Source organism: Protomyctophum parallelum (assembly GCF_964188405.1).
Source record: "Protomyctophum parallelum genome assembly, chromosome: 18".
Lineage (NCBI taxonomy): Eukaryota > Metazoa > Chordata > Actinopteri > Myctophiformes > Myctophidae > Protomyctophum > Protomyctophum parallelum.
Window position 1 is genome coordinate 24,705,868 of NC_139716.1, and position 14,132 is coordinate 24,719,999.

General features: G+C 46.0%; 1 protein-coding gene across 2 annotated transcripts in view; it reads right to left on the reverse strand.

The window, feature by feature from the left end:
* Window positions 1-1,225: 1,225 nt before the first annotated feature.
* kirrel1a (kirre like nephrin family adhesion molecule 1a) overlaps window positions 1,226-14,132 on the reverse strand; it is a 65,457-nt gene continuing 52,550 nt past the window's right edge. Inside the window, exons 11-15 of one of the 2 annotated variants that reach the window (XM_083789048.1) lie at window positions 11,351-11,567; window positions 9,084-9,188; window positions 7,928-8,055; window positions 7,294-7,371; window positions 1,226-3,912 (exon numbers count right to left, since the gene is read on the reverse strand). In XM_083789048.1, the coding sequence (XP_083645174.1) occupies window positions 3,184-3,912; window positions 7,294-7,371; window positions 7,928-8,055; window positions 9,084-9,188; window positions 11,351-11,567 (1,257 nt within the window). In that variant the 3' untranslated portion in view covers window positions 1,226-3,183. Of the gene's footprint in view, window positions 3,913-7,293; window positions 7,372-7,927; window positions 8,056-9,080; window positions 9,189-11,350; window positions 11,568-14,132 lie in introns of both variants that reach the window. The other variant, XM_083789047.1, reaches the window with a different exon arrangement.

Consider the following 14,132-nt stretch of genomic DNA (forward strand, 5'->3'; position numbering starts at 1 on the left):
CAAAATTGTACTTAAATACAGTACTTAAGTAAATGTATGTAGTTACTTACACCACTGGCTTTGATCATATTATTATTATTATGTTTCAACCCTTCCCAAAAGACCACCACGTGTACACTTTATAATAAAAAACAGTGCTTTTTTATTTATGTAATACTGTGGAAAAATAATTACATACCATTTTTTAAAAATATTGAAGATAATGAAATAAAAAAAATGAGAATTTTTCGATAACTTTCGTCTTTTTGAACTTTGTTTTCTCTGCTACGAAGAACAGTACAATAAGATAAACATTGGATTTTTTTCTTTTCTAAATTCAAAGACACAATAATACAGGTTACAGTCCTACCAGAGGTATAAAAGTATTGTAACAGGATTGTGAGAGAAATGATATGGACACACACTTTATTTTAAAACACACTCGTACGTGGAGACTCATTCACACACATACATACTGTACTGTAGTGTATACCAGTGGTTCCCAAACTTTTCCATGTCAAGGACCCCCACATTGACACTAATCAGCCACGGGGGGGACCCCCCGTTAAAAAAACATATGCCAGGGCCGGACCCCCATAAGAGAAGATTTTTACGGCTCTCTAGCAGTGATTCTCAATTTCAAGGACCCACAGTTTGACATGCATATTATTCTACGGACCTCCATTTAATGGCATTTCTATCTCTGGGACCCTGTAAAATCAAAGTTAATTTAACTCGGAGAGTGTACACTCTCTGAGTTACAGGCCCATAAGGGTCAATTTTGTTCCTAACTATCATTTAGCTGGGGACCCCCTGGAACTCCCTCAAGGACCCCACTTTGGGAACCAGCGCTGTATACACACAGACATGCATTGCATACAATAGTTGCGCGCGCACATGCGCAAGTAGGGCACTCACTGTGTGTGCAGTATGTGTCGCATACACACAGGGGTCATTCACACATCTATACAAACACACTGTACAAATCAATGTGCGCGCACAAACATTACACTCTCTCCCTCTCTCTCTCTCTCTCTCACTGTCGCACTCAAACACCCACACACACAGTCATACATCACTATTATGTCAATATTGTAGACTAACCTTCATTGAACCTCTGCATACACATTCTCTTCTGGCCGTTTTGGCATACTGACGATTGACGAATGAATGGTGAAATGTATGACATGTTCCCCTATAAGGCCACTCAGTTCTAAATCCAACACTTCTCTTTTTATTCTCTCCCTCTCTCTCTCTCTCTCTCTCTCTCTCTCTCTCTCGCTGCCCCCAGGCTAATAGTTGTATGAGCTCCAAGAACACGGTCCAGGGTTGTTTTGTTTTTTTTGCTGAACCCTCAAGCCTGTTTTTGTCCCCATTTCACTTCAAAGTCAGTTATTTTTTCAGCGAGCGACAAACGGTCACACAAACGAAGTATGAATTAGGCTTGAAAAAAAAAAGTCTCTCTCTGGAATGACTCAATGCCCCCAAGCCTGGTTGGTTAGTGTATAGCGACAGCAGCCAATAGGAGCTCTGTGATTTCTACTGCATATAAAACGGACTAAAAAAATGCCTGATTTATTCCTTAACGTTACGCGTCGGTGTCTCGCATCGGAAACTTCCAGATCTATACACAAGCTCGGAATTCATCGCGAATACTGGTGTAGATCGGTTGTCGTTTGTGCGTGGCACTGGCGCGCAATTTAAGTATGAATCAGGCGTAAGATGAACAATGACATGAACAACTTGGCACAAGGTTTCCTTTTATACACCGATACGCCCAGATTTACATCTGGAGTTTTTTTTTCTTCAGATTCCTACCTGCCCATTGCAAGAGGGATCTAGGTCCCGCCGAAAGCACGATTCTTCTTTTTTTATTATTATTTCTTTCTCTCCCTCCCTCCTTCTCTCTCTCTCACTTTTTGCCTCAGTGAATATCACCCATGGCAAAAGCTCTTTATACAAACTTCTCAAGTTTCAACATTTTGGTCCATACACACGCAAATACACATTTTACAGAAATATGACAAAAATAATTCTGTAATGTTACAAAATAGAATACAAAGCTCTAGTCTGGTGTGCAAATAAAAAAAAAGAGACAATACACAGATATAGGTAAGAGACGTCTATAAGCATGAATACTGTACGATGCAGTGCAAAAAAAACAAAAAACAAAAAAACAATATGAAGCTCCTCACGTTAACAGTAAAGTTGGCACGTGTCACTGTAGACATGAAGGGCATTCTGTGATATATATGTGCTCTATGATCAATGAATAAAACAACGAGCAAACAAAATAATGACAACGGGAGGGAAAAAAATTAATGGCGGCCAGCAAAGACCTTCCACTGTTTGAGGTTTCTATACCGATAAGCGCGTACCATGTCGGACGACCAGTTCTTGCCTCAAGATGCTCCCCTTTCGTCGTTTACAATCTCCATCCATCCATCCATCCATAGCGTTATAGGCTGTTCCGTCCCAACATCTGTGGTCTCTCTTGTTCGCTCTACTTCTCACTCGAGTCTTGATTGTGACTTTCGCCGTCTTGCTCTTTCAGAGCTCAGATATACGTGGGAACGCGTCGGGAGTGAGGGAATTCCGGATTGTGAGGAACTTTCCCTTTCCCTGTCTCATTCACAGTCTTCCTTCATTTTCTCTCACTCTCTTGCTCGTACCCGCCCGCCGTCTTGTGGGCATGTTCTTCGGACTTTGTGTGCAAGTGTGTGTGTCTGTGTGTCTGTGTGTGTGTGTGTGTGTGTGTGTGTGTGTGTGTGTGTGTGTGTGTGTGTTTTTGTGTATTTCCATTTGTGTACAGCATACGCAAGGGTATGTGAACATTTATTTGCATCTGTGTACAGGTGAGGATATGGGTGTGCATGTGTCTAAGGTAGCTAGTGTGCGCGCATTTCCAATGCGCATGTCCGCATTTTATGTATCCTGTTTATGTGTACAAGCAAGTGTGTGTGTGTGTGTGTGTGTGTGTGTGTGTGTGTGTGTGTGTGTGTGTGTGTGTGTGTGTGTGTGTGTGTGCGTGCGTGCGTGCGTGTGCGTGTGCGTGTGCGTGTGCGTGTGCGTGTGCGGTGTGCGTGTGCGCGTGTGTGTGTGTGTGTGTGTGTGCGTGCGTGCCTGTGTGTGAGAGTGACTTGGTGTTTTTATTAAGTGTGACGCTATTTATAAGCCGCTTCTTTCTGCCTACTTTTTTTCGTCTCACACATGAGTCTGCATCCTCTGTGTGTGCCGACTGTGAGAGTAGTCCGAGTGCTGTGAGGTGTAGGAGAAGCGAGTGGAGCTGCCGTACTTCCCCAGTCCAGTCTCTGGGGGCCCGAGGGGGCCCGAGGGGGCCGGGCCCGGGGGCCCCGGGGGGCCCTGGGGGGGACCCCCCACCATGCCCACCCCGGGGGGGCCCACCCCGGGGCCTACCCCGTACATCTCGTAGGACGGGCCGGCCTCCAGGGGGGCCAGGCTGGGCGGGGCGAAGCCCATGCGGTAGGTTTGGTAGCCATGCGAGGGGTAGCCGTAGTTGTCGTAGGCCAGCTGGGGGCCGGAGTCCAGGAGGCTGCAGTCGCCCGGGAAGTCTCCGGCCTGCGGGGGAGGGTTGTTGGACGGCGGCTGCTGCTGCTGCTGGCTCTGTCCCCCCCGGGTGAAGGTGTTGAACTGGGCGTAGCTGATGTGGGAGAGTCTGGAAGGGGGCCGGGGGTCGTAGCAGGCCTGGGGCCGCCCCCCGGGGGAGGTGAGGGGGCCGGGAAGGCCCCCGGGGGCCCCGCCGCTGGCCGTGGCTCCGCTGCTGCTGGCGCCGGCGCTGCTGCTGATGGACGCCGCGCCCCCCGGCGTGCCGCCCGGGGAGCGGTAGTCGGAGTAGTGCATGGTGGAGCGGGACGCCGGCCGGCCCTCGTCGTGGGTCGAGGCTCGCACGTTGTAGTAGCCGTTGGTGGGGTCCTAGAGAGAGAGAGAGAGAGAGAGAGAGAGAGAGAGAGAGAGAGAGAGAACGTGTGATGTCACGAGTTGTGTGGTCACGGCAATATCCCATAAAACCAGAGAAGCGCTGGGCTATTTAATTTAGTAAATGGTAAATGGTGCATTTATATAGCGCCTTTATCCAAGTCGCTTTACATAGATTGTGCATTACATTCACCCATTCACACACACATTCATACACCGATGGCAAAGGAAACCATGTAAGGCACCAACCAGCACATCGGGAGCAATTAGGGGTTCAGAGTCTTGCTCAAGGACACTTCGACAGTAACTCTGGGGGAGCCTGGGTTCGAACTGGGAAACCTGCGGTTCCCATCCGGCCACTCTACCCCTGAGCCACTGCCACATTATTGCCACATAATTGTCTCACACATGGACCAGATCTCCTCACACTCTGCTTCTTCCTTGCTTTGGTCCTTCAGGCAAGGGGGAAAAAAAGGCTAGCCAAAGCCTGTTGTCAGGGTGATATAAACGCCTTGTGGAAGGGGGTGGGGGGATTTAGATGTCTGTCTTTTCTCAAAGCGAGCGATCCAAGCCCGGAAATCATGCCAGAGGGGTGGCGCGTGTGCCCTTGTACACAGTACTGATGTGTACTGCAAAGTAAGACATTCATGGCAGCTTGAAGTTTTTCAACTGTTTCAAGACAATGGATTAATCCCATATGCTGAACTATTACACGGTCTACAGACAAATAAATAAACGGTCTAAAGCGAATCAAAAGAACATAGCTGAATCATTGCTTTGTCCTCTTCTGCCTCTTTGAAGTTCTCAAGGATGAATGAATCAGCTTGCCAGCTAATTATCATAGCTAGCTGTGTTGCTGTTTGAACGCTATTCAAATACTATTCAATAGTGCGCCCCACTATTGAATGGTGCATGGGGCGCATAGCACAGCCGCACATACTGTACAGCATTTAGTTCCCAAAATCCAGAAGTGAGTTTGTATTGCGATTTGTTATACTACCGGTTTCTCAATGAATGTCGAAAATAATGTCGTTAACATAAGCCTAAGAAAGCTTCACAGTGTTTTATAGCATAGGAAATCTGGAATTTAAATCTGGAAACTAACATACAGTACATACAGTATATATTGTATATGCCATAAAAGTAATTGGCATACGTCAGCCTGAAGTTGCCAGCCAGCTAGCTATCTGCATCATTTTTCAGCTGAAGAAATATTGTAGCGGGGATGCACTAGTAGAGAAAGTTCTCTACTGTGTTTATACTTACTACTCCGTTAGTGTCTTACAAAGGCCATGCACCTCTAACCTGAATCTGTATAAGTAGGTCGGGAGTGGCTTATAGTCGGTATCAGCCGGTAACACGCGGGAGTTTGTCCCCGACCCAATACAATGCGCTAGCTAGACCCCTGGGAGATGGAGTCTGTCCCCGTTACAATTCGCTAGACCCCTGGGAGATGGAGTCTGTCCCTGTTACAATGCACTAGACCCCCGGGAGATGAAGTCTGTCCCTGTTACAATGCACTAGACCCCCGAGAGATGGAGTCTGTCCCCGTTACAATGCACTAGACCCCTGGGAGATGGAGTCTGTCCCCGTTACAATGCACTAGACCCCTGGGAGATGGAGTCTGTCCCCGTTGCAATGCACTAGACCCCTGGGAGATGGAGTCTGTCCCTGTTACAATGCACTAGACTAGACCCCTGGGAGATGGAGTCTGTCCCTGTTACAATGCACTAGACCCCTGGGAGATGGAGTCTGTCCCTGTTACAATGCACTAGACCCCTGGGAGACGGAGTCTGTCCCCATTACAATGCACTAGACCCCTGGGAGATGGAGTCTGTCCCCGTTACAATGCACTAGACCCCTGGGAGATGGAGTCATGAGTACATGAGCAACTATGTTTATGTGACTCAAATGTGAGTTATTCTCACATGAGTCACCTGACTCCATGTCATTTGGTTTCATTTTACCAAATGAAAGAAAAAAGTAAAACCAGTCATTTGGTTTCATTTTACGCTCTCAAGAGTGAAAGTATTGTTAAACCAGCCAGCTTACTTAGGTTAATTTACAAGAAGTCTACATAAGGTAATTATATATTGTTTGAATGCTCTTCTGTGTTGTGGTGGTGGTGGAAATCACCGATCACTAAACTGGAGTTCACACACAGAGTAAGTTTTGGGAGGAGAGATGCTCATATTTTATCGTTTTCCTCTCAGTGGTGTCCATTTTACGCACAGCTCTCCAGAACCTTTTCTTTCTCCCATGATACAGCAGGAATGTTGTTCAGAGTCCAGCTAGGCACCACACCCCCCACCCCGCCCTCAAACGCTTCCTCTAACTAGACTACACACCTCTCTCTCCTTCTCATGCTTGGCATCGTGCCACCTCCTCGTTCTCCTTTCCAAGTTTATACACATGCACGCACGCACGCATGCACGCACGCACGCACACGCAGTCACGCACACACGCACGCACGCGCACACGCACACTACATCACATCACATCACGAGTATCTCATGACACATCCAATATCGCGTCACCTCGAGCGTCTCAGGGACTATTACAATAATAATCCTGTCTCAGTGGGACTGGGGGGGAGGGGGGTGGGGCTACCATGATCGAGGGCTGACGATGACTTCACTTCTTCTCTTTGGTCCAGAACTGTTGCACAATCCCTTCTGTTTTCACAATACCACAACTCTGCTTCCAACCCTCCCCCCTTTCTGGCCTTCTTTTAAAAAGGGTGAATAAATATATTCCATAAGTGCTCAGTAGCTATAGGTTGCTTTGTGTCCGTCCAAAATAGCAGAGCCACAAAGAGTTTGGACGCCCCTATATCTGTTGAACGTAGAATGAAGTGCTGGTGGTAAATGTGAAACAATGTCATGGTGATTGGTGCGGTGCTCATCATTGTGAGGTCATTTTGACCTTCTGATTGGTGCAGTGCTCATCATTGTGAGGTCATTTTGACCTTCTGATTGGTGAGGTGCTCATCATTGTGAGGTCATTTTGACCTTCTGATTGGTGCAGTGCTCATCATTGTGAGGTCATTTTGACCTTCTGATTGGTGAGGTGCTCATCATTGTGAGGTCATTTTGACCTTCTGATTGGTGCGGTGCTCATCATTGTGAGGTCATTTTGACCTTCTGATTGGTGCGGTGCTCATCATTGTGAGGTCATTTTGACCATCTGATTGGTGAAGTGCTCATCATTGTGAGGTCATTTTGACCTTCTGATTGGTGAGGTGCTCATCATTGTGAGGTCATTTTGACCATCTGATTGGTGCGGTGCTCATCATTGTGAGGTCATTTTGACCATTTGATTGGTGCGGTGCTCATCATTGTGAGGTCATTTTGAACTTCTTGTTGGTGGTCATCTTACCTTCAGGTCGTACTCCTGGCGCGTGTCCAAGGTGTCGCTGCGGAGGTCAGACTTCAGCTCGATGTCGTCCTTAAAGGGCTGATTGGAGGGAGAGAAAGACACAGCAGGGAGAAACTAAATCGTCAAACGACAAAAAACAAAATAATAAATGAACCAAAAAAAAGAACGGGTGGGGGGGGGGAAATAAGGAAGGAAAAGAAAAAAGGTGACAAAACGAATCAAGAGAGTGTTAAAAAAACACATAGTGGATGGAGAGCATGTCACAAGAGATTTATTGAGATTGGTTATTAGTAAGCGCGTTATTATTATAGGCCAAAAAAAGTAAAAAACTGTCAAACATTTTCAATGTACAAATATGTTAAAAAAAGAAAAAAAGCGAACATAGCGGATCTGAATAGAACCTTCGTGCAACACCATTGGACTTAAGCTAACGTTATTGAAAGCCACGGCGCACAGCTCAGCGCAGGGCGAGAGGCCGTCGAGCTGCTACATTAAGTTAAGGTTCTTCTTTTTCTACAACCTCAGGCTAGGAAAACAGCGTAGCTACCCACACCACTCCACTCCACTCCCTTCACGGCACGGCACGGCACGCACCACCACATCACCACGGCTAGCACACAGTATATATACTCACCGAGTACATGGCCTTGACCATGCGCGAGGCCGTGGACACGCTGCCGGAATCCTCCTCCAAGCTGTGGGTCTCCTTGTTGATGGTCTCCACCTTGATGTCGGGCTTACCCAGAGTGACCCCGCGCCGACCTGCAAAGCAAAAACACGCCGAGGCACGGAGTTGTAATACAAGCGAGCGAGCGGGGTAGAGTAGATAGAGAGGCCTTTGCGTCTCTCCGCGGCGGGCCTCAATCCCCTGGCGAGTGTTTGTATAGGCGAGAGGAGTGAGATCAGAGGTTATTTGCCCTGCAGGTGTGGGTTTTTTACTGTGTATATTGTAAACTGTAAAGCATATTCTAAGTGTGATGACTGCACACTCACCCTGATCATTTAAGGTTCATTGTACATGTTTATTTACACTCTCAGAAGTACAATTGCAAATTTGCAATTGTAAAGGCAGTATTCGCAGTGTAAGCAGTGTAGAATATATTTTAAATACACACAAAGATTGCTGCTATTTGTTCCAAAAGAGCTTTATATTTAAAAAAAAAACGTTATAATTATCTACCCTCACCAAAATGTACAGTTTATAAAACAATTTTCTAAACAGCCAGGTTTTCAAAGTTGCAATGTGACATAGCTCTGATTACACAATGCTGTACCCCCAGTCCCCCACCAACTGAAATACTTTCCCAGGTCTGTTTCATATAAATTGTTTTGTTTTGCCACATGCTTTGTCAATGTAAATGCATGTTTTCTCATGCCAATAAAGCTCCTTTGAATTGAAATTGATAGATCGATAGATGGTTTTCAACCAGTGGTCTGGGGACCACCAGTGGTCCTTGAGGGGGTTCCAGGTGGTCCCTAGCTTCCCAGATCTTTAACTCTTGAGAGTGTAAATTGTATTTCATTTCATGCTCTCAGGAGTTAAATTATTGTTAAACAACTGCATTCATTAATTTACAAGAAGTCTACACAATTAGAGAATTAGAGAATGAAAAATAATTGTTATTTTGCCTGTTATCTCTCCTATGATACCAACATCAATACAAAGCGTTGCGCGCGTGCATTGCGTGCGAGCGTTGCGTGCGTGTGTTGTGTGCGTTGCATGTGTGCATGCCTGCGTTGCGCATGCATGCATGCATGCGTTGCGTGCGTATATGGTTGTGACTCACTGCCTTTGCGCTGCCGGTAGAAGATGAGGACCAGGACCAGCAGACAGAGGAACAGGAGGATGGTGCAGCCCACGGTCCCACCAGCGATGATACCCACTGGAACCTCATCTAGAGGAAGGAAGGAAGGAAGGAAGGGTGCACTGCTCATTTCATCTACTAGAACTATAGCCTCAGGTACCCAGGCTTTTATTTTCGTTCGCATTCGGCTCAAAAATGATATCAAATCAAATCAAATCAAATAAACCTTTATTTATATAGCACATTTAACACAACCAAAGTTGACCAAAGTGCTTCACAATAAAAGCAAATGACATCAAGCAGAACAAGGAAACCTATCATATATGTGAACAAACGTGAGACATGGACAACATAAACACATTAAATTAACCAGATAACATTAAAAGCCAGTGAAAAAAGGTGCGTTAAGTAGGAGACTTAAGGGGGGGGGGGGGGGGGGGGGGGGTTGTTCCATAGCTCTGGGGCAGCCACCGCAAAAGCACGGTCACCTCTTGTTTAGGTTAGGGTTAAGGTTAGGGTTGTTGACACTGCATGGTGAGCAGACAAATGGCATAGGAAGCCCACTTCCTTGTATTCAGTGGTGGAAAAAGTACTCAATTGTAAAAGTACCAATACTGCAAATTTAGAAGTACTTCGTTACAAGTAAAAGTACGGAATTGAAAATGTACTTGAGTAAAAGTACAAAAGTATGGGCATCAAAATGTACTTAAAAGTACTACAGTAAAGTTCAAAATGTGTACAAAATCTATTGAAAATAGCCGATCTACAAGCTCACAATTAAATGCGTTGTGACGCATTGTGAGCTTGTAGATCGGCTATTTTCAAATGGCCGAAATGTATAAATTGTATGTATAAAAAATGTATAAAATCGCCAAAGTAACTAGTAACTAAAGTTTTCAAATAATTCTAGTGGAGTAAAAGTACAAATTTTGCCTCTGAGATGTAGTGGAATAGAAGTAAAAGTACTGGAAGTTGGAAATACTCAAGTAAAATTAGCTGTCAAAATATGCTGGAAGGAAGAGAGAGAGGTAAAGGACAGAGAGAGAGAATACAAGACAGAGGGGAGAGAGGACCAATGGGGAGCAGAGAGAGCAGAACATCATAGCATCAGTATGCTGTTGTATGACATGCAGTGTAGCTTGCCAAGAATAGCTGGTCTACAAGTCACAATGCGTCACCATCCTATGACAAAGTATAGGTTCCAGTAAGACACCCTGAGGGCGAGGTCGCGTGCACGCATCCGCCTGGGTGACAGCAGACTGCTGGGCGAGCACTGGCGCTTTGCCATGGGGGGGAAGGATCAACAAATGGAATGTCATCAGTGCCCATACCCGAAGGCGGGGGTTGGCGAAAGGGCCTTTCTGTGTGGAGTTTGCATATTCTCCCCGTGTCCCCTAGGGTAGGTACCCTCACAAAAACATGCAGTAATCCTGGTCTCTAAACTGCCTTCCCCTGGCCAGCCGGGGCGTCTGATGGAGGGGAAAGGAACTGGTTGGAATAACGTGTTCCTTCCACGCGCTACGTCCAACCAGGGAAACTCCCCCCTGTCAGGTGTAAAGGAGCAACTTGGACACTCAAGCATGAAGGAAGCATGAGTTAAGTCCGTTGCTCTCCCCAGGTTGGCGGAGGGTGTGTAGAGCCCAGGATCACATTAGATGATTGACACAGGGGTGAAAAATGGGTTACAAAATCGTGGGATAAAAAATATAAAAAAAAACAAAAAACATATGGAATGTCAGAACAGGTCAGCTCCATATATGGAGATCTAAGGGTGGCAGCGGGGGCAGTGTCTTGAGTGTACAGGGTTTGATGAGCTCTGGCCATAATTATATGGAGCGTGTCTCAAAATGTAGCTGGGCTATATGCCCATTTAGACCAGAGGACGATTCCACAAATGTCTTCTTATTCCTGACAGTTTTCTGAAAAACGCATGTTTCTATGTCAGTCTCTCTCAAACATTTTCATGTCAAGGCCCCCCAAAATGTTATGTAACCAAAGATTTGTGCCACATTGTCATGATTTAAAAAGAATAGCAGATCTACAAGCTCGTAGCGTGGCACTCGGTGCCGCTCTATGAGCTTGTAGATCTACTATTTTTCAATAGCTAAAGTATGTAACACAATGGTTACAACACCAGAAGGCGTTCCCGTCCAGAATGGGTTAAGGTCAACTCTTTGCCTTAAAACAACATGACAAAACAACACAAAAGCAATACTATACAATAACTTCTACAGACAGAACCTCCCGCCTACCGGTCTCCTCCAGGCTGATGATCATGGTGCCCGGTCCGAAGGTGTTCCAGGCCGTGCAGTTGTAGGTGGAGAGGAAGTCGGAGTCCATGACGTTGTTGATGGTGAGGGTGGAGAGCACTCCTCCGCCCTCGGCCGACGGCTTGCTCTGCTCCACAGTGTACCGCTCCAGCAGGGTGCCTCGCTCCTTCTCCCACACGTTCTCCTTCCACGCCCACACCTGGAAAAACACGCACGTGTACGTGTTAAGATGTTCATTGAGCTTTTTTTAACCGACATTTTCAGTCGGGATTCATTGTAAAGCACTGGACATAGATTGTGCATTTCATTCACCCATTTCACACACACACATTCACTGATTCACACACCAATGGCGGAGGAAACCAATGCAAGGCACCAACCTGCACATCGGGAGCAATTAGGGGTTCAGAGTCTTGCTCAAGGACACTTGGACACTCTGAGGGAGCCCAGAATCGAACCGGGAACCCACAGGTTTTCCCATCCGGCTGCACTACCGGCCACTCTACCCCCTGAGCCACATTGGCTCAGGGGGCCGCCCCCTATTCGATTTGTTATAACGAACAACAATACATAGGTAAAACCACGGGGCTGAAAATTTAATAATTCCTCTACAGATTGTCGCTTGCCATACAGAAATTGTCCATCAGGTGACTCACCGTACCGTCCTATGCCCAGGTGGAGCGAAATGCCTTCACGACGGACGACGTACGTCGCGACGTATATTTTTCCGTCGCAACGTATATTCGAGTACGTCCTGGCGTAAATATCAATTCGTCCCGGCAGAACGGACTCGTCGCGGCTATATCTACCCGTTTGCGACGTAATATGTTGGCTATTATTTTCCGTCGCGCCAGAACGGGACTCGTCGCAGCTATATCTACCCGTTGTGGCGTGAGCTGGACTCGTCACGGCAGAACGTGACTCGTCGCGACTATATCTACCCGTTTGCGACGTGCGCCTCGCCGGTCCGGTCTCCAGGCGAGCCTGCGTCCTTCATATATTTTTTTTTCTGCTCTCGTTGGACTTAACTTTAAAAGTCCAATGGAACACCTCTTTGTAACGGGTCGCTGTAGTATAGTGGTCTAATTCCTCGCCTCTCTATTCTTTTTTGCTGAGGACGCTGGTTCAATTCCCGCTCGCGGCAAACCAAAATTATTATATTTTAGACAGACAGACAGACAGACTGCCTGTCTGCCTGCCTGTCTGCCTGCCTAATGTATTGTAAATAATGTATTCATTCCATACGGCTATTTTTTTTTAATATAAAAACTTTTGTCTTTCGCGCGATTCGAACCAGCGTCGTCAGCACCAAAACATTGAGAGGCGAGTGATTAAACCGCTGGACTACAGCGGCCATACGTTACAAAGAAGTGTTTCATTGGACTTATAAAGACAATAGCACCCAGCTGCAGTCTCGCAAGGGGAGGGACCGGAAGTGCTTTTATTTCCGGCTTCCACGTGCACAAGCGCACATACACGCACGCGAAATATAATGCAATATGTAATAATCAGCTCATACATTATAAAGACATTATTGCATTATGAAGTTTTATTACAGTATGAGTCGCCTATGTGGAGGTTCTTAATGTAACACATTATTACATTATAGAAAAATCTATTAAGTTATGTGCTCGTCTTTTAATTACATTATGAGCTGATTATTACATTATGAGGTCAGATGTAGAGTTGCTGGCCGCCTCAGCTCCATATATGGAGATCTAGGTGATGATCCAGTCTTTTCAATGTATGGCTATCCAGGGTTTGATGAGGTCAGTGTCGGGATCTTATATCATATGGAAACGGCCATATATGGCGGTGTGACGTGTCATGAGGCGTGACCATATATGGAGGCATGACACGAGGCGTGACATGACACACTTACTGACTGACTGACGGGAAATGCAGGTTTTCATAGTAAATTAAATGCATATTGTCGTGTGTCTGTGATCTATGGTCTGGACATGGTGTGTGTGGGACAGGGGTACGGGGTTATAGCAACTTATTACATTACTTAAATGCCTTGATATCATTATGTTATAATCGACCATATAGGCCTAGCCTATTATTGCATATCATTTTATTATTGTTAGATTTGCATTTCTTCAAATATGCACACTTATACCACCAACTAATAAGCTTTCAAATAAAATATTACCTACAACAAACTACTTCAAACTTTTCCAAACCGACCACGTAATTATGTTTAAGCACAGATGGTACTATATACACCCGGCATTTAAGCGCGCACCAGCAAGTGCGTGTCGTGCACGCGCATTATATTTCGCGTGCGTGTATGTGCGCTTGTGCACGTGGAAGCCGGAAATAAAAGCACTTCCGGTCCCTCCCCTTGCGAGACTGCAGCTGGGTGCTATTGTCTTTATAAGTCCAATGAAACACTTCTTTGTAACGTATGGCCGCTGTAGTCCAGCGGTTTAATCACTCGCCTCTCAATGTTTTGGTGCTGACGACGCTGGTTCGAATCGCGCGAAAGACAAAAGTTTTTATATTAAAAAAAAATAGCCGTATGGAATGAATACATTATTTACAATACATTAGGCAGGCAGACAGGCAGGCAGACAGGCAGTCTGTCTGTCTGTCTGTCTGTCTGTCTAAAATATAATAATTTTGGTTTGCCGCGAGCGGGAATTGAACCAGCGTCCTCAGCAAAAAAGAATAGAGAGGCGAGGAATTAGACCACTATACTACAGCGACCCGTTACAAAGAGGTGTTCCATTGGACTTTTAAAGTTAAGTCCAACGAGAGC